Source organism: Haliotis rufescens, unplaced genomic scaffold (genome assembly GCF_023055435.1).
Source record: "Haliotis rufescens isolate VD_foot unplaced genomic scaffold, xgHalRufe1.0.p SCAF_76, whole genome shotgun sequence".
Classification (NCBI taxonomy): Eukaryota; Metazoa; Mollusca; class Gastropoda; order Lepetellida; family Haliotidae; genus Haliotis; species Haliotis rufescens.
Genome location: NW_025964368.1, coordinates 469,602 through 486,362, shown reverse-complemented (window position 1 = coordinate 486,362; position 16,761 = coordinate 469,602). Strand labels below are relative to the sequence as shown.

The 16,761-nt window shown below is 40.1% G+C and overlaps 1 protein-coding gene across 2 annotated transcripts in view; it reads right to left on the bottom strand.

Annotated features, from left to right (window-relative positions):
• Positions 1–16,761, bottom strand: part of LOC124122029 — a 31,184-nt gene that overhangs the window by 13,868 nt on the left and 555 nt on the right. For both annotated transcript variants that reach the window (XM_046485188.2, XM_046485187.2), the window contains exons 2-8: positions 15,370–15,560; positions 13,220–13,973; positions 10,636–10,811; positions 9,069–9,212; positions 8,417–8,663; positions 5,687–5,817; positions 4,039–4,160 (exon numbers count right to left, since the gene is read on the bottom strand). In XM_046485188.2, the coding sequence (XP_046341144.2) occupies positions 4,039–4,160; positions 5,687–5,817; positions 8,417–8,663; positions 9,069–9,212; positions 10,636–10,811; positions 13,220–13,973; positions 15,370–15,468 (1,673 nt within the window). In that variant the 5' untranslated portion in view covers positions 15,469–15,560. The remainder of the gene's footprint in view (positions 1–4,038; positions 4,161–5,686; positions 5,818–8,416; positions 8,664–9,068; positions 9,213–10,635; positions 10,812–13,219; positions 13,974–15,369; positions 15,561–16,761) is intronic.

The window sequence follows — 16,761 nt, the reverse complement described above, 5'->3', positions numbered from 1 at the left end:
ACAGTGCCACAGACATAATGATAGAGACATTAAAACCAATGAACGATGTCTGAATGATGTCACTGATTTCATGTTGTTGTCCACAGTTATCTTTGGGTTAATCACTAACTAAGTAATCTGTGATGTTAATTTGTTGAGTGATTGAGTATGGTTTTATGCCACTTTTAGCAATATTCCAGCAATACATGGGGACATCAGAAATGGGCTTCACCCATTGTACCCATGTGGGGAATCGAACCCCGGTCTTGGGCGTGACGAGCAGGCGCTTCAACCACTAGGCTACCCGACCGCCCCTAAAAAAACCAACTGAATGTGGTGGTGACTATTAGGGCTAGTTGTCACTATCATAGGACAAGTAGAAATTTGCCCTCATTTATGGTTTAGGTACATGTTATCATAATAACTAGTGGATTAAAACTGTTAGTTTCTAGTGCTGCAATAGTATTCAACAATGTTCCAGTATTATTGCAATAGTAGTCAACTGTTGCAATAATATTTCAATAGCAGGAAACCAATAAATTTAAGGCTTGATGTTTCTATTAATCAGTGTATCGAAATGAATAAAGTATTGCTGACAGTGTCAAAGTCTGGACTTTTCCTCTCTGTCGCTACTCAAATCAAAGCTAAATAATCTGAAGTTGTCGTAATAACTGCTGATCAACACACAGCAGGTTTGAAATTATATAAAACTACCGATGCATTGCAGTTGTTTGACTTATGATTACCGTATTCAACGTAATATGCGCCCGGCTCTAATAAGCGCCCACAGTGATATTTGCTAATATATTGGCTGGTGAACAATCCCAATTTGCACCCCTTCCGATTGATCAATGTGCACAAGACTTATTTATTTGTGTATAATATACACTCGTGTGTTATATGCACTCTTAATTACGGGCAATTAAATTCTATAAATATATGTTTGTCGTGTATAAAACGCATAGACTTTTCTTTTATATCATTCAGACTGTCAGCATAAACAAGGATATTTACGATCTTTCAACTCTGTTTTTTTTCACCAAAATTATATTCTAATAAGAGCCCCCTATTCCTAATTTTAAAAGCGCCCTGGGTGCTTATTACGTCGAATACGGTATACTACATCAATAGGAATTTAAAAATGCTTTTAACTTGTAGTTCAACTCCAAGCATGGCTGTGGCCACCTAGCACAGTGGATAACCGTGAAACAGTGCCACAGACATAATGATAGAGACATTAAAACCAATGAACGATGTCTGAATGATGTCACTGATTTCATGTTGTTGTCCACAGTTATCTTTGGGTTAATCACTAACTAAGTAATCTGTGATGTTAATTTGTTGAGTGATTGAGTATGGTTTTATGCCACTTTTAGCAATATTCCAGCAATACATGGGGACATCAGAAATGGGCTTCACCCATTGTACCCATGTGGGGAATCGAACCCCGGTCTTGGGCGTGACGAGCAGGCGCTTCAACCACTAGGCTACCCGACCGCCCCTAAAAAAACCAACTGAATGTGGTGGTGACTATTAGGGCTAGTTGTCACTATCATAGGACAAGTAGAAATTTGCCCTCATTTATGGTTTAGGTACATGTTATCATAATAACTAGTGGATTAAAACTGTTAGTTTCTAGTGCTGCAATAGTATTCAACAATGTTCCAGTATTATTGCAATAGTAGTCAACTGTTGCAATAATATTTCAATAGCAGGAAACCAATAAATTTAAGGCTTGATGTTTCTATTAATCAGTGTATCGAAATGAATAAAGTATTGCTGACAGTGTCAAAGTCTGGACTTTTCCTCTCTGTCGCTACTCAAATCAAAGCTAAATAATCTGAAGTTGTCGTAATAACTGCTGATCAACACACAGCAGGTTTGAAATTATATAAAACTACCGATGCATTGCAGTTGTTTGACTTATGATTACCGTATTCAACGTAATATGCGCCCGGCTCTAATAAGCGCCCACAGTGATATTTGCTAATATATTGGCTGGTGAACAATCCCAATTTGCACCCCTTCCGATTGATCAATGTGCACAAGACTTATTTATTTGTGTATAATATACACTCGTGTGTTATATGCACTCTTAATTACGGGCAATTAAATTCTATAAATATATGTTTGTCGTGTATAAAACGCATAGACTTTTCTTTTATATCATTCAGACTGTCAGCATAAACAAGGATATTTACGATCTTTCAACTCTGTTTTTTTTCACCAAAATTATATTCTAATAAGAGCCCCCTATTCCTAATTTTAAAAGCGCCCTGGGTGCTTATTACGTCGAATACGGTATACTACATCAATAGGAATTTAAAAATGCTTTTAACTTGTAGTTCAACTCCAAGCATGGCTGTGGCCACCTAGCACAGTGGATAACCGTGAAACAGTGCCACAGACATAATGATAGAGACATTAAAACCAATGAACGATGTCTGAATGATGTCACTGATTTCATGTTGTTGTCCACAGTTATCTTTGTGTTAGTCATTAACTAAGTAATCTGTGATGTTAATTTGTTGAGTGAGTGAGTTTGGTTTTACGCCACTTTTAGCAATATTCCAGCAATATCATGCCGGGGGACACCAGAAATTGGCTTCAGACATTTTACCCATGTTGGGAATAGAACTCGGTCCTCGGAGTGACAAGCGAACGCTTTAACCACTAGGCTACCCCACCACCCCTTAATTTGTTGATTTATTAATAAGAACTGACTTCAATATGTTTTTTGCATTAATGGAGTTGTAAACATAAAAACGGGATACGTAAATCCACTACATGTATTTACACAATGTGCACAGTGTTTTTTATTATCATTTGGTCATATCTTTCTGCTAACCTAATATCACACATTATACAGCAACTAAAGACATCATAACAAATACATTATCTCGAAAAGTTTACACTATCTGGTATCTTTGTTGCTCATGTCATGTCAAAATGAACACTTGACACTAAGTCTCACAACCGGTATAGTGAGTGAGTGAGTAAGTTGGTTTTAACGCCGCTTTTAACAGTATTCCAGTTATATCACAGCGTGTCAGCTTAATGTGGGACGAAAGCCAGGAGTGATGCAGGTCTCAGACGTATACCACTTCGGTGAAACCCACAAGCACGGGTATGGTGCTGACAAACCTAGAAACATAATCGGGGCAAACCGGGATTCGAACCAAAAATCATAGGTTTCTGGCGTGCCCAAGGGACGCAACTCTGCACAGCGAATCGCGGCGCCTTAGACGACTGGGCCAACCGTGCCCCCCACAACCGGTATAAATGACAGGACCAGTGCTTATGTTTCCGACACAACACTTTAATGTAAACACAAATGTTAACAATGGAATATAAAATACACTAAATGTGAATGTTGAAACAAGCGTTATAGCTAAAATGGATAGAATTATCATAAAAATGTCTGCATGTTATCAGAAACTAGTAACTTGATCGTACCGGTAGTCCACTTTTCCCTAACGACCAGCTGCTATCTGTTCTATTGTTATGTGACATTTCTTGTTTGTGACATCATACAATATTATGTTCTATGACATTGCTATTTGTAAATCAGTGATCTCTGTTGATTTTGTTTCTCAAAAATATTTATGAAAAAAATCACAAACACGTTTTCTTAAAAATTAATGTCTTTGCACATTACAATTAATGATATTAAAACACAAAATAGAGTCGACTAACGAATTTCTGTCCCAGGTTTTTCAAGTGAAATATGTGAGGTGGGTCTTGCAAAATCCGAAACAGTTGTTACTGACGGTATACGGTTTCATATTGGGTCAGTAACAACCAACTTGGATTTTTATGGACAGTATATGGGTTAATATGTGGTTAGTAGTTCTGCTCTCTGATTGGTCAATCTCACTCTTAGGCATAATGAAGGCAAAAAACAACAACACTGCAGTCAATTCTAATACTGCTATGTTGCACATTCCTATGTCCAAATACTGTAGGCCATCATGTGGCCAAATCATTTATGAACTAGACAAAAAGTCAAGCCACAACCATGCAGCAAACCTGTGCAATATTAAAGTAATGAATTCCCACCTTTTTACGTCTGTTATTTTGATCTGTTTCATCATCTCGTCTCTGAGCTCATCGTCTGACAGATACTGCAGGCCATGTTCACACGCCTGCGTCAGGATGTCCTCTGGCTCAAGTTGTCTCCCCTGAATTTCAAGGCAACAGGATAATAAAATTCATTCCCCATCTCACCTTGACAAAAGACGTATTTCAGTGTACATTCCGATCAGCTAAACTTCCTCTGCATATAGTTCTCATACCTTAGATAAGACATACAAGTAATTCTTGTTACAAGGCCTACCTGTAACATGACCTACCTGAAACAAGACCTACCTGTAACAAGGCCTACCTGTAACAATCCCTGCCTGTAACAAGGGCTACCTGTAACAAGGGCTACCTGTAACAAGGCCTACCTGTAACAAGACCTACCTGTAACATGACCTACCTGTAACATGACCTACCTGTAACAAGACCTACCTGTAACATGACCTACCTGTAACATGACCTACCTGTAACATGACCTACCTGTAACAAGACATACCTGTAACATGACCTACCTGTAACATGACCTACCTGTAACAAGACCTGCCTGTAACATGACCTACCTGTAACATGACCTACCTGTAACATGACCTGCCTGTAACAAGACCTGCCTGTAACATGACCTACCTGTAACAAGACCTACCTGTAACATGACCTACCTGTAACAAGACCTGCCTGTAACATGACCTACCTGTAACATGACCTACCTGTAACAAGACCTACCTGTAACATGACCTACCTGTAACAAGACCTACCTGTAACATGACCTACCTGTAACATGACCTACCTGTAACAAGACCTGCCTGTAACATGACCTACCTGTAACATGACCTACCTGTAACAAGGGCTACCTGTAACAAGGCCTACCTGTAACAATCCCTGCCTGTAACAAGGGCTACCTGTAACAAGGGCTACCTGTAACATGACCTGCCTGTAACATGACCTGCCTGTAACATGACCTACCTGTAACATGACCTACCTGTAACAAGACCTGCCTGTAACATGACCTGCCTGTAACAAGACCTACCTGTAACATGACCTACCTGTAACATGACCTACCTGTAACAAGACCTGCCTGTAACATGACCTGCCTGTAACATGACCTACCTGTAACATGACCTACCTGTAACATGACCTACCTGTAACAAGACCTACCTGTAACAAGACCTACCTGTAACATGACCTGCCTGTAACAAGACCTGCCTGTAACATGACCTGCCTGTAACATGACCTACCTGTAACATGACCTGCCTGTAACATGACCTACCTGTAACAAGACCTACCTGTAACATGACCTACCTGTAACAAGACCTGCCTGTAACATGACCTACCTGTAACATGACCTACATGTAACAAACGCTTCTTGTTTTAATTGTTTGTTGTTTAATGCAGCATTCAGCAGTATTCCAGGTATATCATGGTCTGTAAACCACCAAGTCTGAACCAAACAATTCCGTGATTGATATGAGCAACAATCCACATCTTCAAGACAGGATGACACACAATCAACCAAGTCGGAGTGCCGGACCACCCTTATCCATTTGATCCCCTCTTACTGCCAGCATAGGTTGTTGGGCACCTATTCTAACCTGGAATCCCCACAGGGAAGATTTCTTGTAACAAGACCTACCTGTAACAGCATCGCCATGACGACAGAGATGACAACACAGCTGGCCACACACCGACTGTCTGCATGTGTTGCTCGGCAGATTCTCACAGCATTCTCCTTCACCTCTCCCAGATTGTGGAAGAAAGGGACACCTAGGCAGAATCAAGGCTGACTGTCACTGGTAATTTATTACATTCTGCAGACCACTCAACTATTTCAGCGGTAGAAACTAACATTTTCAGTCCACTAGTCTTTAATATGATAACATATAGCAAAACCCTTAAAAATGGCAAATTTCTACTAGTCCTTGTGATACCTTAACTATTGGACAGTGCAAAGACTACAGGACTAGTGCCAATTTCTAACGCTGCATTTTATGTTACACTTTTTCATTGCCCCCCCCCCCCCCCCCAATACATGTTACCTTTTCCATGACACCCCCTCCCCCTCCTCCTCACAATAATAAACAAGAGTTTGCCACTAACGTGGCTATATCCCCCGCCCCTGTTGCAGAATTTATGACATAATTAAATCTAAACTAACCCTAACCTTTTTTAACCGAGGTGGAACTTGTCATGGAAATTATAAAAACGAAGAGTTTGGAACCTAAGTCCATTTAGTTGCCATTGAAACGTAAAAAATAAAAATTTCTAAAGATTTCTAAATAGCAAAAGGCACCAGTTCAGCATGTACCTGACTGACCTGCAAATCTTGATGAAAAAATATTGAACGGTTTATGACTTATGCTCAAGAAATGAAACGTGACGGACGGATGGACTGAGCCCGTTTCTATATCCCCCGCCAACTTTATTGGGCGGGGGATAATTACCAGTCCCTGAGTAATGTACAAATTAATACAAAAATTATTTGAAAAAACACTGTGTCACATTTTCATGTTGTACGACTGATTCCGTCAAAATCCTCATCTATCTCTTGCTTCAATAATATAAACATTTCAAACAGTAAAAACTGATACCATGTTTAGACATCCCAGGTCAATGACAAGCACAGGAGCCGAAACCAGGCTCTACAAAATCGATCTCAACCAGCAAATCAAACTGCTGCCAACTTTCATCAGGCTACTGGAATACTATTTACGGATCTGACGATTAGAAATTTGTCGACATGGAGCTCATCTCCTTGCTTGATGGACACATGTTGTGCCACCCCGTACGAATCATGATATTGCCAAGAAACGTCAATGTGTACACAACACTGAAACTAGGGTAACCGTCATGGTCACATGACATGTTTTCAGGTGAGTCCTGATTCACGTTGCACTTCTTGATAGGCGTGGTCGTGTCTGATGACGTCAAAATGAATGTCAAGCCAATGTCAACTTGAGACCTCATCACAGATTTGGCGGTGGATTGGTTCTGGTGTGGGATGGCACTCCATATTGTGCAAGGAAGGGTCACTGGACAATACTATCGAGACAACATACTGACACCCTTTGCCGTCCTGGTTGTAAGGCGAGTGCGTCCACATTTTGTCTTTCAGGATGACAAAGCCTGTGTGTTAAATCGTTCACCTGCAGCAGCACAACAACCATAGAAGGCCATGGCCAGCAATCAGCCAGACCTTTCCCCACTGAACACGTCTGGGACATGAAAGAAAGATGTGTGCATCAATGCCATAGGCCGTCTACATGTTGGCTGAACTTGGCCAGGCTTTGCAAGTGGAGTGGACAGACTGCCTCAAATTGCCATTGGGAGACTCATAAGCAACATGCACTGTCGAGTGAATGAATGTTTGACAAATTGTGGCAGTATTATGCACCACTGATCCAAAAGCGTCAACTTTGAAATTTCCCATCTTACCCCTATCTTCCTTCAAGATCGTTGGCCGTCATAAAATCTACTGTCATCCTTCACTACAGGTTGTAATGTGTTCCCAATTCCTTTATTATTAACTATTACTTGAAACTAATATCTCTTATCAGGCTGGAATCATTGAGACGGTACGGATAATATTTACTTTAAGTGTCTTAGGAATAAATCAAGTTGCATTTGTCACTTAAGCATATAAAGTATGATGAAGATTTAGACAGGGATCTATTAGGAAAAAGCCATGGGACAGTCAGTAGCCCTGTGTTGCAAATCAAAATCAAAATCGTTAAACATAGAAGGGAGAAGCAGAGAGATGCAGTTACTGCAGCTGAATGGCAGTCATCAGTTTGAACGAGAGATGTAAAGTCATTCTGATGTGACCTGTAATGGGATGTCCTCAGATCTTTGTGTCGTGGTAGAAAGCACTAAGATCTGATTTTAATAACATTGAGTGCATTTTGAGCTAATTTAAGGGAATGATCAAAGTACAAAAGTCAAATACAGATAACATATCATGAAAAACGGAACATGTGTTCAGCCCCAGAACTAAATACACACCAAATCTCAAAACAGGTCTGAGTAATGACTAGAAGTTTCAGCATTCAGTAGAAGTCCAAAGGTAAAAATCAAGGTCAAAATTCATAATATTACAAAAAACAGAACATACTTGTTGAGCCCCTCTAAAAACTACCAAATTCCAATACATCTTGAAAACAAATTGTTGAGTAGTAGCCATAAATAGTGTTTTTCAATGTTGCTGTTGTGAACTTTCTGAAGGAATTCATGAACACGCTTGGTGTAAACAAGAATGTGAAGTTTACTACACACTACACTATGGACAAACAGGCCAGGAAAAACTAAGGTCTGTGGATAAGTTTAAAGCAGTCCCATTTACACGGGTCTGCACAGGAGACCGACGTACCAAGGATAGCTGTCCTGACAATAGCACCATTGTCTGTACCGAAGTGATCACACATGCTGACGGAGGCAGTACTGAAGCTGCGGAGATCGGGGTTGGCTTGTCTGGGCGGCTGCTTTCTCCACACATCCTCATCAAACAGGCTGTCCGTGTCACTAAAGTTAAACCCATTCTCTACCGGCAGGGCTTCAGTCAGTATCCTCACTGCTGTACCATGAGGGTCCTCCACAAATCCTTTATGTTTCAAGATCTGATGAATAATGTTGTCAATTAATTCTCAAATAATGAAATGTATCCGTTAAACAAGGGCCAGCTCCACAGTGTTTGCAGAATAACTGCCTTAACTCTTATGTCATACCCCATACTTTCAAATACTCATAGTGCTGATACTGCAATGTCAAACAGGATCTAGGATTAATTTTGTGTGTATAATGGGTTAAAGGTATTCACTTAAATAACGTTAAATTAAAAATCAGTCTCACTGTCTTTGAATAATTTAGTTGTTTGTAAATCAAACAAACTTTAAATAAAAGTTGAATTTAGAAAATACAAGAAAAAGGTTGTGAAACCAATCCAACAGGCAAAGTAGCCCACACGGTCAAGTTGGCAAGAATGGGTACCCCTTTGAAAATGGGACATTCGAAAATGAGCCTACCTTCTGGACAGTTTCACTGAGGACCACCCCCTCAGAGTCCCCGAGCTCAGGGAAGCCTATTTTGGACCACTCCAGCAGCTTTTTGGCAAAGTCCAGCTCATCCACAACTCCACCCCAGGACAACACAGACTCCATCACCAGCATCTGCAAACAGCACCGAATGCTAAAACATGTTCTTTTATATGTAGTGTTGTCTATCTTCATGTATTGAAGTTGTTTAGAATGTTTGTTATGCAATGTTTATGTAGCAGGGCGTGGAGTCATCCCACAGATGACATCCTTACCTTGTCAGCTTGCTGACGGGGTTAACCTCTTTGGTCATGTGGACAAGGCATCCGACCTCTGATCAGAAGGTCTGTGGTTCGAATCCCATCACGGGACTCGGAAATTTTATGGCCGCTACATTGGCGCCCAGCGTGGGGCTGAGCACGTTCATATTAAATTTGATCAAAATAAGCCTCAGTACCCTTCTGTGCGGCCTGGGGCGTGCCTTCTGTTGACGGGGGAGTATGTAGCAGGGCATGGAGTCATCTTACAGATGACATCCTTACCTTGTCAGCTTGCTGACAGGGTTAACCTCTTTGGTCATGTGGACAAGGCGTCCGACCTCTGATCAGAAGGTCTGTGGTTCAAATCCCATCACGGGACTCGGAAATTTTATGGCCGCTACATTTAGAAGGGGAACTGGCCAGGTCAAAGCAAGAACAAGGAATATATTCCAGCATTTTTAGGAAGGCAACTTCAGCAGTTATTAATTAAGCCTGCAACATCAGGGATTTATCAGCGGGGTAAAAGGGATTTACTCTCCCCCTGAGAGTTTTATTCATTCCAAGGTGGGATACATAGTATTTTATCAAGATCACATGGACCAATCAGATATAATCATTCTGACATGGATGATTTTTTAAAGGTTTGTATCATGTTTTATCTGTGTACCAGTAATACCCTGCAATCACATATGTTCTTATGTTTCAGTATATGTTGTATACAAGCATTCAAAAATTTGCTCATTTTCCAAACCTTATAAACAAAATTGCTCCATGAAAGTGCATAGGCAACTGATGACCTCTTCTAAGAGGCCATGTATACCTACTTTGGTGCTTATCCTGTGATAAATTCTCAAATTATTGCAGTCATAAGCTTTTCATATTCCAAGTGACCCTGACCGTAACAGTCAGTCTATCGTGACAGAAAGTGAATGAGTGAGTCGGGTTTAACTCCACTGAACAGTATTCCAATTATATCATGGCGTGTCAGCCTAATGTGGGAGGAAAGCGCGAAGTGGTGCAGTTCTCAGAAATTGACCACTTTGGTGAAACTTACAAGTATGGGTATGGTGCTGACAAACCGAGAAACATAATTGTGACAAAACCCGGAATTGATCAATCAAGGTTTCTAGCATGTCCAAGGGAAGCCATGCCAGAAAGACCGCCTTAACAGATAGACAGAAACTGTTCTAAATATGAAAACTCTTACTGGTTAATGTTAAGGTGAGCTAAAAATAAGTCAAAGTGAATCAGTGAGTCAAGAATTGGCCCTCACAGACAGATGATCAATGGCGGCTTACAAAAACATCAAAGTTGCCTGTCCAGTCCCCCTTCCTCCACCGAACGCGATGTTCATCATGGACAATGTCTGTGTAGCTGATGCTGTCTTGGCTGTAGTAGAACTCACACTCATCCGGGGACATCCATCTGGTTGCCACGCCGATAGCATCGCCTATTGCAGCACCATAGATGATACCTGAAACAAGATAACAGGGAACAGATCAACGTTTGAAACTGGCACTCGTTCTAAGTGCCAAAGTGCCCAGTAGGGTATCATACATCTTCCCAAGGCTAGAGAGTTAACTGACTATAAAAGTCCAGTTTCCACCCTTGCCGAACTAGGCTAGTATTATGGAGTTTCATTTTGGCTGGACTAACGAGTCTATGCATAGTCCAATCAAAATCGCGCACAGAAATCGAAATCCGGTTCGTAAAGTGTCGTGAAGAGTTCGGTGGATTGCAGGATTTGCAAAGCATGTGCACCGCCAACTTGTTGTTAGCAGATATTTTCCAAATCTTTTCATGTTTTTAATCAAGATGCTCACATGATTTGATGAATTTCGCGATGTAAGACCCGTTTTATCACAATATAGATCTTGATTATCGATCAGATCGTCCTGTCTGGGCGCCACCATTTTGTGTGAAGCAAACGCAAGTGATACGAGGGGTGGAATCTGATTGGTCCATAAGAGAGGCTTAGAGGGGGACATAACTGATAATAGCCACTGGTGGCGCAATGATCGAGCCCAGTAATTCCAACCTAGTTCGGCAAGGGTGGAAACTGTACTTTTAAAGTCAGTTAACTCTCGTGCCTCGGGAAGATGGGTATCATGAGGACTAGTAGAAGGGGCGGACGGGTAGCCTTGTGGTTAAAGCGTTCGCTCGTCACGCCGAAGACCCGGGTTCGATTCCCGACATGGGTACAGTGTGTGAAGCCCATTTCTGGTGTCCCCAGCCGTGATATTGCTGGAATATTGCTAAAAGCGGCGTAAAACCATACTCACTCACTCACTCACTAGTAGAAATTTCGAAATTTCCCATTATCATCTACTTACTTAGCAACTATAGGTAGTGTAGTCACTTCCTGTCAATATATCATGTAACAAGTCTATAAGGCAAGCTCCTTTCTGTGTAGCCCGATCAGGGAGCATTTCGAAGTTATTCAAAGGTGCCCTTTGACATTGGTTGTCAAAATGTCAAGCATTTCTCACTCACAACTCATACATAATGTATCAAATAATAAAAATGTCTCATTTCAATTCAATATTTTAAATTAGGCTTCATTAAACTTTGATTCAAATATTGAATTACCCGGAAATACGGAATTAAGAATTTAGTCAGGGTCTGCAGCTTCTAAAGTCTGTGGGTCCTAATGGCAGCCTGGCAATTTATATTTCAAACACTGCATATAACACTGAAATCTACTTATATGATATTAAGTGAGTGAGTGAGTTTGGTTTTACGCCACTTTTAGCAATATTCCAGCAATATCACGGTGGGGGACACCAGAAATGGGCTTCACACATTGTACCCATGTCAGGTATCGAACCCGGGTCTTCGGCGTGACAAGCAAACCTTTAACCACCAGGCTACCCGACCGCCCCAAATGATATAAGGAGCTATGTTCGGGCTAGTGGACTTAAAAGACCAAATGTCTTAATGACTTGAATCAAACCTATTCCCCTTTAATGTGGAAGGAGAATCTAAAGTGATGCAGGTCCCCCACATTTACCATGTTTGTGGAACCCTTAACCACTGGTATGGTGCTGGTGCCCAATCATTTCTTTAACTGACCATCCTCTTAAAAACATTGAGTATGCATATATCAATATCCTATTTAAAAAACACCTGTCAGGTGTCATCGACACCTTATCGATGATCAAAATTCCACAAAATAACATAAACAAGTTAAGGTGCACATTTAACCTAACTTGTATCAGGTTAAAAATTGGTTTCCTTTTGAGGAGAAAACATTTCAAATTTGCAGGTGTTATCAACTACCAGATGCCAAATTGTCTTCAGAGCCAGGGCATGCAGCCAAAACTTTACAAATGTAAACATCTTGGCATCAAATACTCAATAATCTCTCTTTTCATTGCAAAATACAAGTTATCCATATTTGTCTGCACAGCAACATTTTCTTCCAGCTGTGAGATATGCATGATGATTATTTGGAATGCAATGATCTTTTTCCTTCCTCCTGCATCGCTCCAAAATATCTTTGTAACAAGAAAGTAGACTGGTTGGGTGTTGGACTTTTGTAAAACCTGATACAAGAAGGGGTAACTGTATTTCCTATACACTAGTGTGTGAAGGGGTGAGCTAACCCGGAGCCAAAACTGTTTATTCTCTATCTAAATCAAAGTAGACATATATGGATAAAAACGTCTTTATTTTACTGTAATGGCGAGGTTTCGGTATGAACCGTTGTCAAGCAAGTATAAGGATCAATACCGAATACCGCTATTACAGTAAAATAAAGAGGTTGTTATCCATAAATTATGTGTACTTTGTCTTCCTTCAACTTCTTAGAAATGCCGATCAAACAAATCTATCTAAATCATATGGAATATTTTCATGTGTAGTGTTTCCCGGATGGCTTACCTATAATTCTATCTCTCAGTTGGAAGGCATCTAGTTGTGAGGCTTCATACGGTGGTAACAGGGGAGTTTTGATCCGCATGGGTGTATTGAGGGTATCCGTCTGCTCCTGTATGTACTGAACCTGGGCAGAATGGGGATTTATCACAGAACTCTGCAACTGGTTGCCCCGCACTCGGGGGAACTCATTTAGCGGAGTAGAAGGTCTTTTTGGCACATCAATGATTGAAACAGCATATAGTTTCCGAAGAAAATGTAACGTCTCTTTTGACCCCTCGCTGCAAATGGCTTGGGGAGGGGAATCGAGCTTGTTTCCATTGGCTATGAGCAAAGTTAATGATTTACTGGCACCGAGGGATAACGGTAGAAGTTTTAATTTGTTGTTGGCCACGTTTAGCTTGGATAAAACTTCCATATCCCCCATTTCCTCAGGTAGCTCCTTAAGCTGATTGTGAGACAGATCAACACGTTCTAGTTTTACTAGATGGACAAAAGATTCTGGAAGACTTCGAAGAACATTGTTACTAAGTAGCAGAGTTCGGAGATGGAAAAGAAGTCCGAAGCTCTCTGGCAATGTCTGGAGTCTGTTATAACTGAGATCTATGTGTGACAGATGCGGCAGACGCAACGGTAACTCAGGTGGTAGCTCGGAGATGGCGTTGAAAGATATGTTCATCTTCTCATACAGGGAGACTGAGTCCCGTATGCCCCACGGCAGTTCAGTTAACATGGACTCGTGTGCTTCACCTTTCAAATGCTGAAACATGAAAATCAGTGTCGTAACAGGCAGGGTTTGCAAAAAAGATTGATAATCGGAATTATCGTCGATGAGAAGAAATATTAACGATAATCAATATGACAATTGTGTCATCGATAATATCTTACATGAACTATTGTGATGAAATACAGTTTCAAGTTACCTAAGCAACTTGTTTTAGTCTACTGCCAAAGATGGAAAGCAACAGATTTTGTTATACCTTAAATGTCCTCAAAATAATCCTTGCATTAATGTGTCACCACTCACCAGTGACGTGAAATATGATGTTTTGTCACCGAGCTTTCCATTTGCTGAAAGTTACTTCTTCGATATATATCGATAATTGATTGATAGTTAGTTGACGATTATCGATCTCTAAGATCAATATCGACTGCCAGCGCTAGGTGACGGTTTGAGTGCTGGATTTCTGCACATGACATTTCAGATAAATACAATACCATACAATAGGTGGTGCAGTAAGTCAGTGAGTTTATTTTTATACCTCTTTCAGTAATACTTCAGCCATACCATGATGGGTTTGGCTTGATCACTGACCCTAGTTAAATATACAGTCTGTGTCAAAAACTTTTCAGACTACTAGCCCAATCATTGCTCTTAGGCTTAAAAAAATAAAAGAATTGATTCTCAGGCAATGACTTCTGAAAATATAGTGCAGGCTGGTGGTGTTTATTTATTTTATTTTTTTCGCTTGCTCAAACTAGTATTTAACCAAATAAACAGTTGTGTACCATCAACCTGGGAAAGGGCCTCCTTACATAAACAAGCATACAAACTCCTATTGTCGCCATGACAATAACACGAGAAGCACAGTAAAGCGGTGTACATGTAAAGGGAGGTAATTGCATGCAATACTGGATTGCATTGTTGTTAAGTATTAGGATGTTTTAATTTTATTTTGAAAATGGAAATAAAAATGAAACGTGAGGCAGACCTAATGATGATGCCTGAGAACCAAGACTATTATTTTTTTTAACCTTAGCATCATTTTCATTTTGGGCATCAGACGTGTGGCTAAAGTCAGAGACTGAAAATACATGATATATTCTAATTTCACCCACTCTGTATTATCAAATGAGATCAATATTTAGAAATTATGATTGGATATAACCAAATTAGAGTCATAACATATCACAAGTCTGTGGCTTAAGACACAAGTCTAAAGCAGTGTCTAACAAACTCTATATCGGCCTAGTAAGCTCACCTAACAACAGGCCATATACCAAGACTAAAATCCACCGAAAATTCTCCAAAAGACCAGTAGGCTAGTAGTCTTAGTAGGTTTTGGCAAAGACTGTATCATGATCATATTAATTCATTATTATCATAATTATTTTCAGAAAATAGTACAGCAATGTAGCAAAATCCATTGACCTACCTTACAGAACTGCTTATAAGATATCTTCTTGCTCAGGTTGAGCTCTTTCCTTTCATCGGCTCTAACTGGGGCAAAGTCATGAGCCTCAATATTCCCCATCTTCACGTCAGTAGGATGGACTTAACTGTGTATTCAGCTGAGGGAAAATCCAGAGTTACTGGACCGGACATTTTGTTTCAGAAGGGTAAAGTCTGCAACGAAACACAATCATAATACACATCCAAGGATAGTGACATGGTAAGGCTAGACTTTGACATCCACTAAGTCAATGTCAGTGTCCAGGCAACTTTTGCCCTGGGATTTATCTAGACATGCTCATAGCATGGTATTCAGCACCAGTCCCAGTTCATGCCAATATGTATATCTAAATGTTATTGCTTTGTGCAGGCGTCAGACTTGCATTTCGCAGATAACAAGACCAATTAACAGGACCAATAAAGAGAAAGTGGTTTTAATTAAAAACATGCCCAAATCGCCAACATGAATATAAAGGTATATATAACTGCTTGTATAGGACTACCAGAGTCAGTCTGCCTTTGTCTTCTTCACCAGTATTCCATTCCAAAAAGCCATCCTAGCACTAATATTGACTAAGTCTATGTTGAGGTACGGACGCACATTGTTTATCCGGACACATGTGTTTTCTCAAATAGTGATAAAATTCATTTCTCGTAAGTTGCAAAAGAAAGCATTAAAACATGATAATATTCGGATACTCGCCGAAGCAAAGTTGAACAGCATTGAGGATCATATTTCAACAGCAATGGCTGATTGTAAGATATCCGAGGAGGAGTTTCGTTTAGTTTTGTCAGAACTCACCAAATACAACGCAATGAAGCAGGAGATTCGATCAAATTCTCGTAAGAGCAGTGGTATTAGCAAAGACGAGAAAAAAAAGTTCATAGAACAGGGGAGACAACAAGTGCGTCAATTATTCTGTGCCAAAACCAAAGAACTTGTTGGAGATTAAAAATAGGTTGCTTCCTATTGTTGGATCACATTTAAACGAACGCTTACATAAGTACCAGGTATATAATAATGGAGAATTACAAACCAACAAAGGAAGAACTCGAAAAAGCTATCAAAGCATTTATGCTCAGGGACAAAATTATCAAATGGAGAGAATTACCACAGGGTATATATTATATCAGTGATGTCAAACCAACTAAATACAGTCATCACCATCACCATTACCTATACTACTCAAATATTTTCCCGAATTAATGAGTTTCACTGTTTGGAGTTTCAATCACCTTTATGTTAAGATTGCTTTATGGCACAGGGCCCTGATGTTAAATGGCCAACTGCATGCATAATTTTATCAAACATGCCTTGTCCAAGAATTACGGTTGTATACATTTAGGAAGAATCAAGAAGTCTCTGTATATTTCA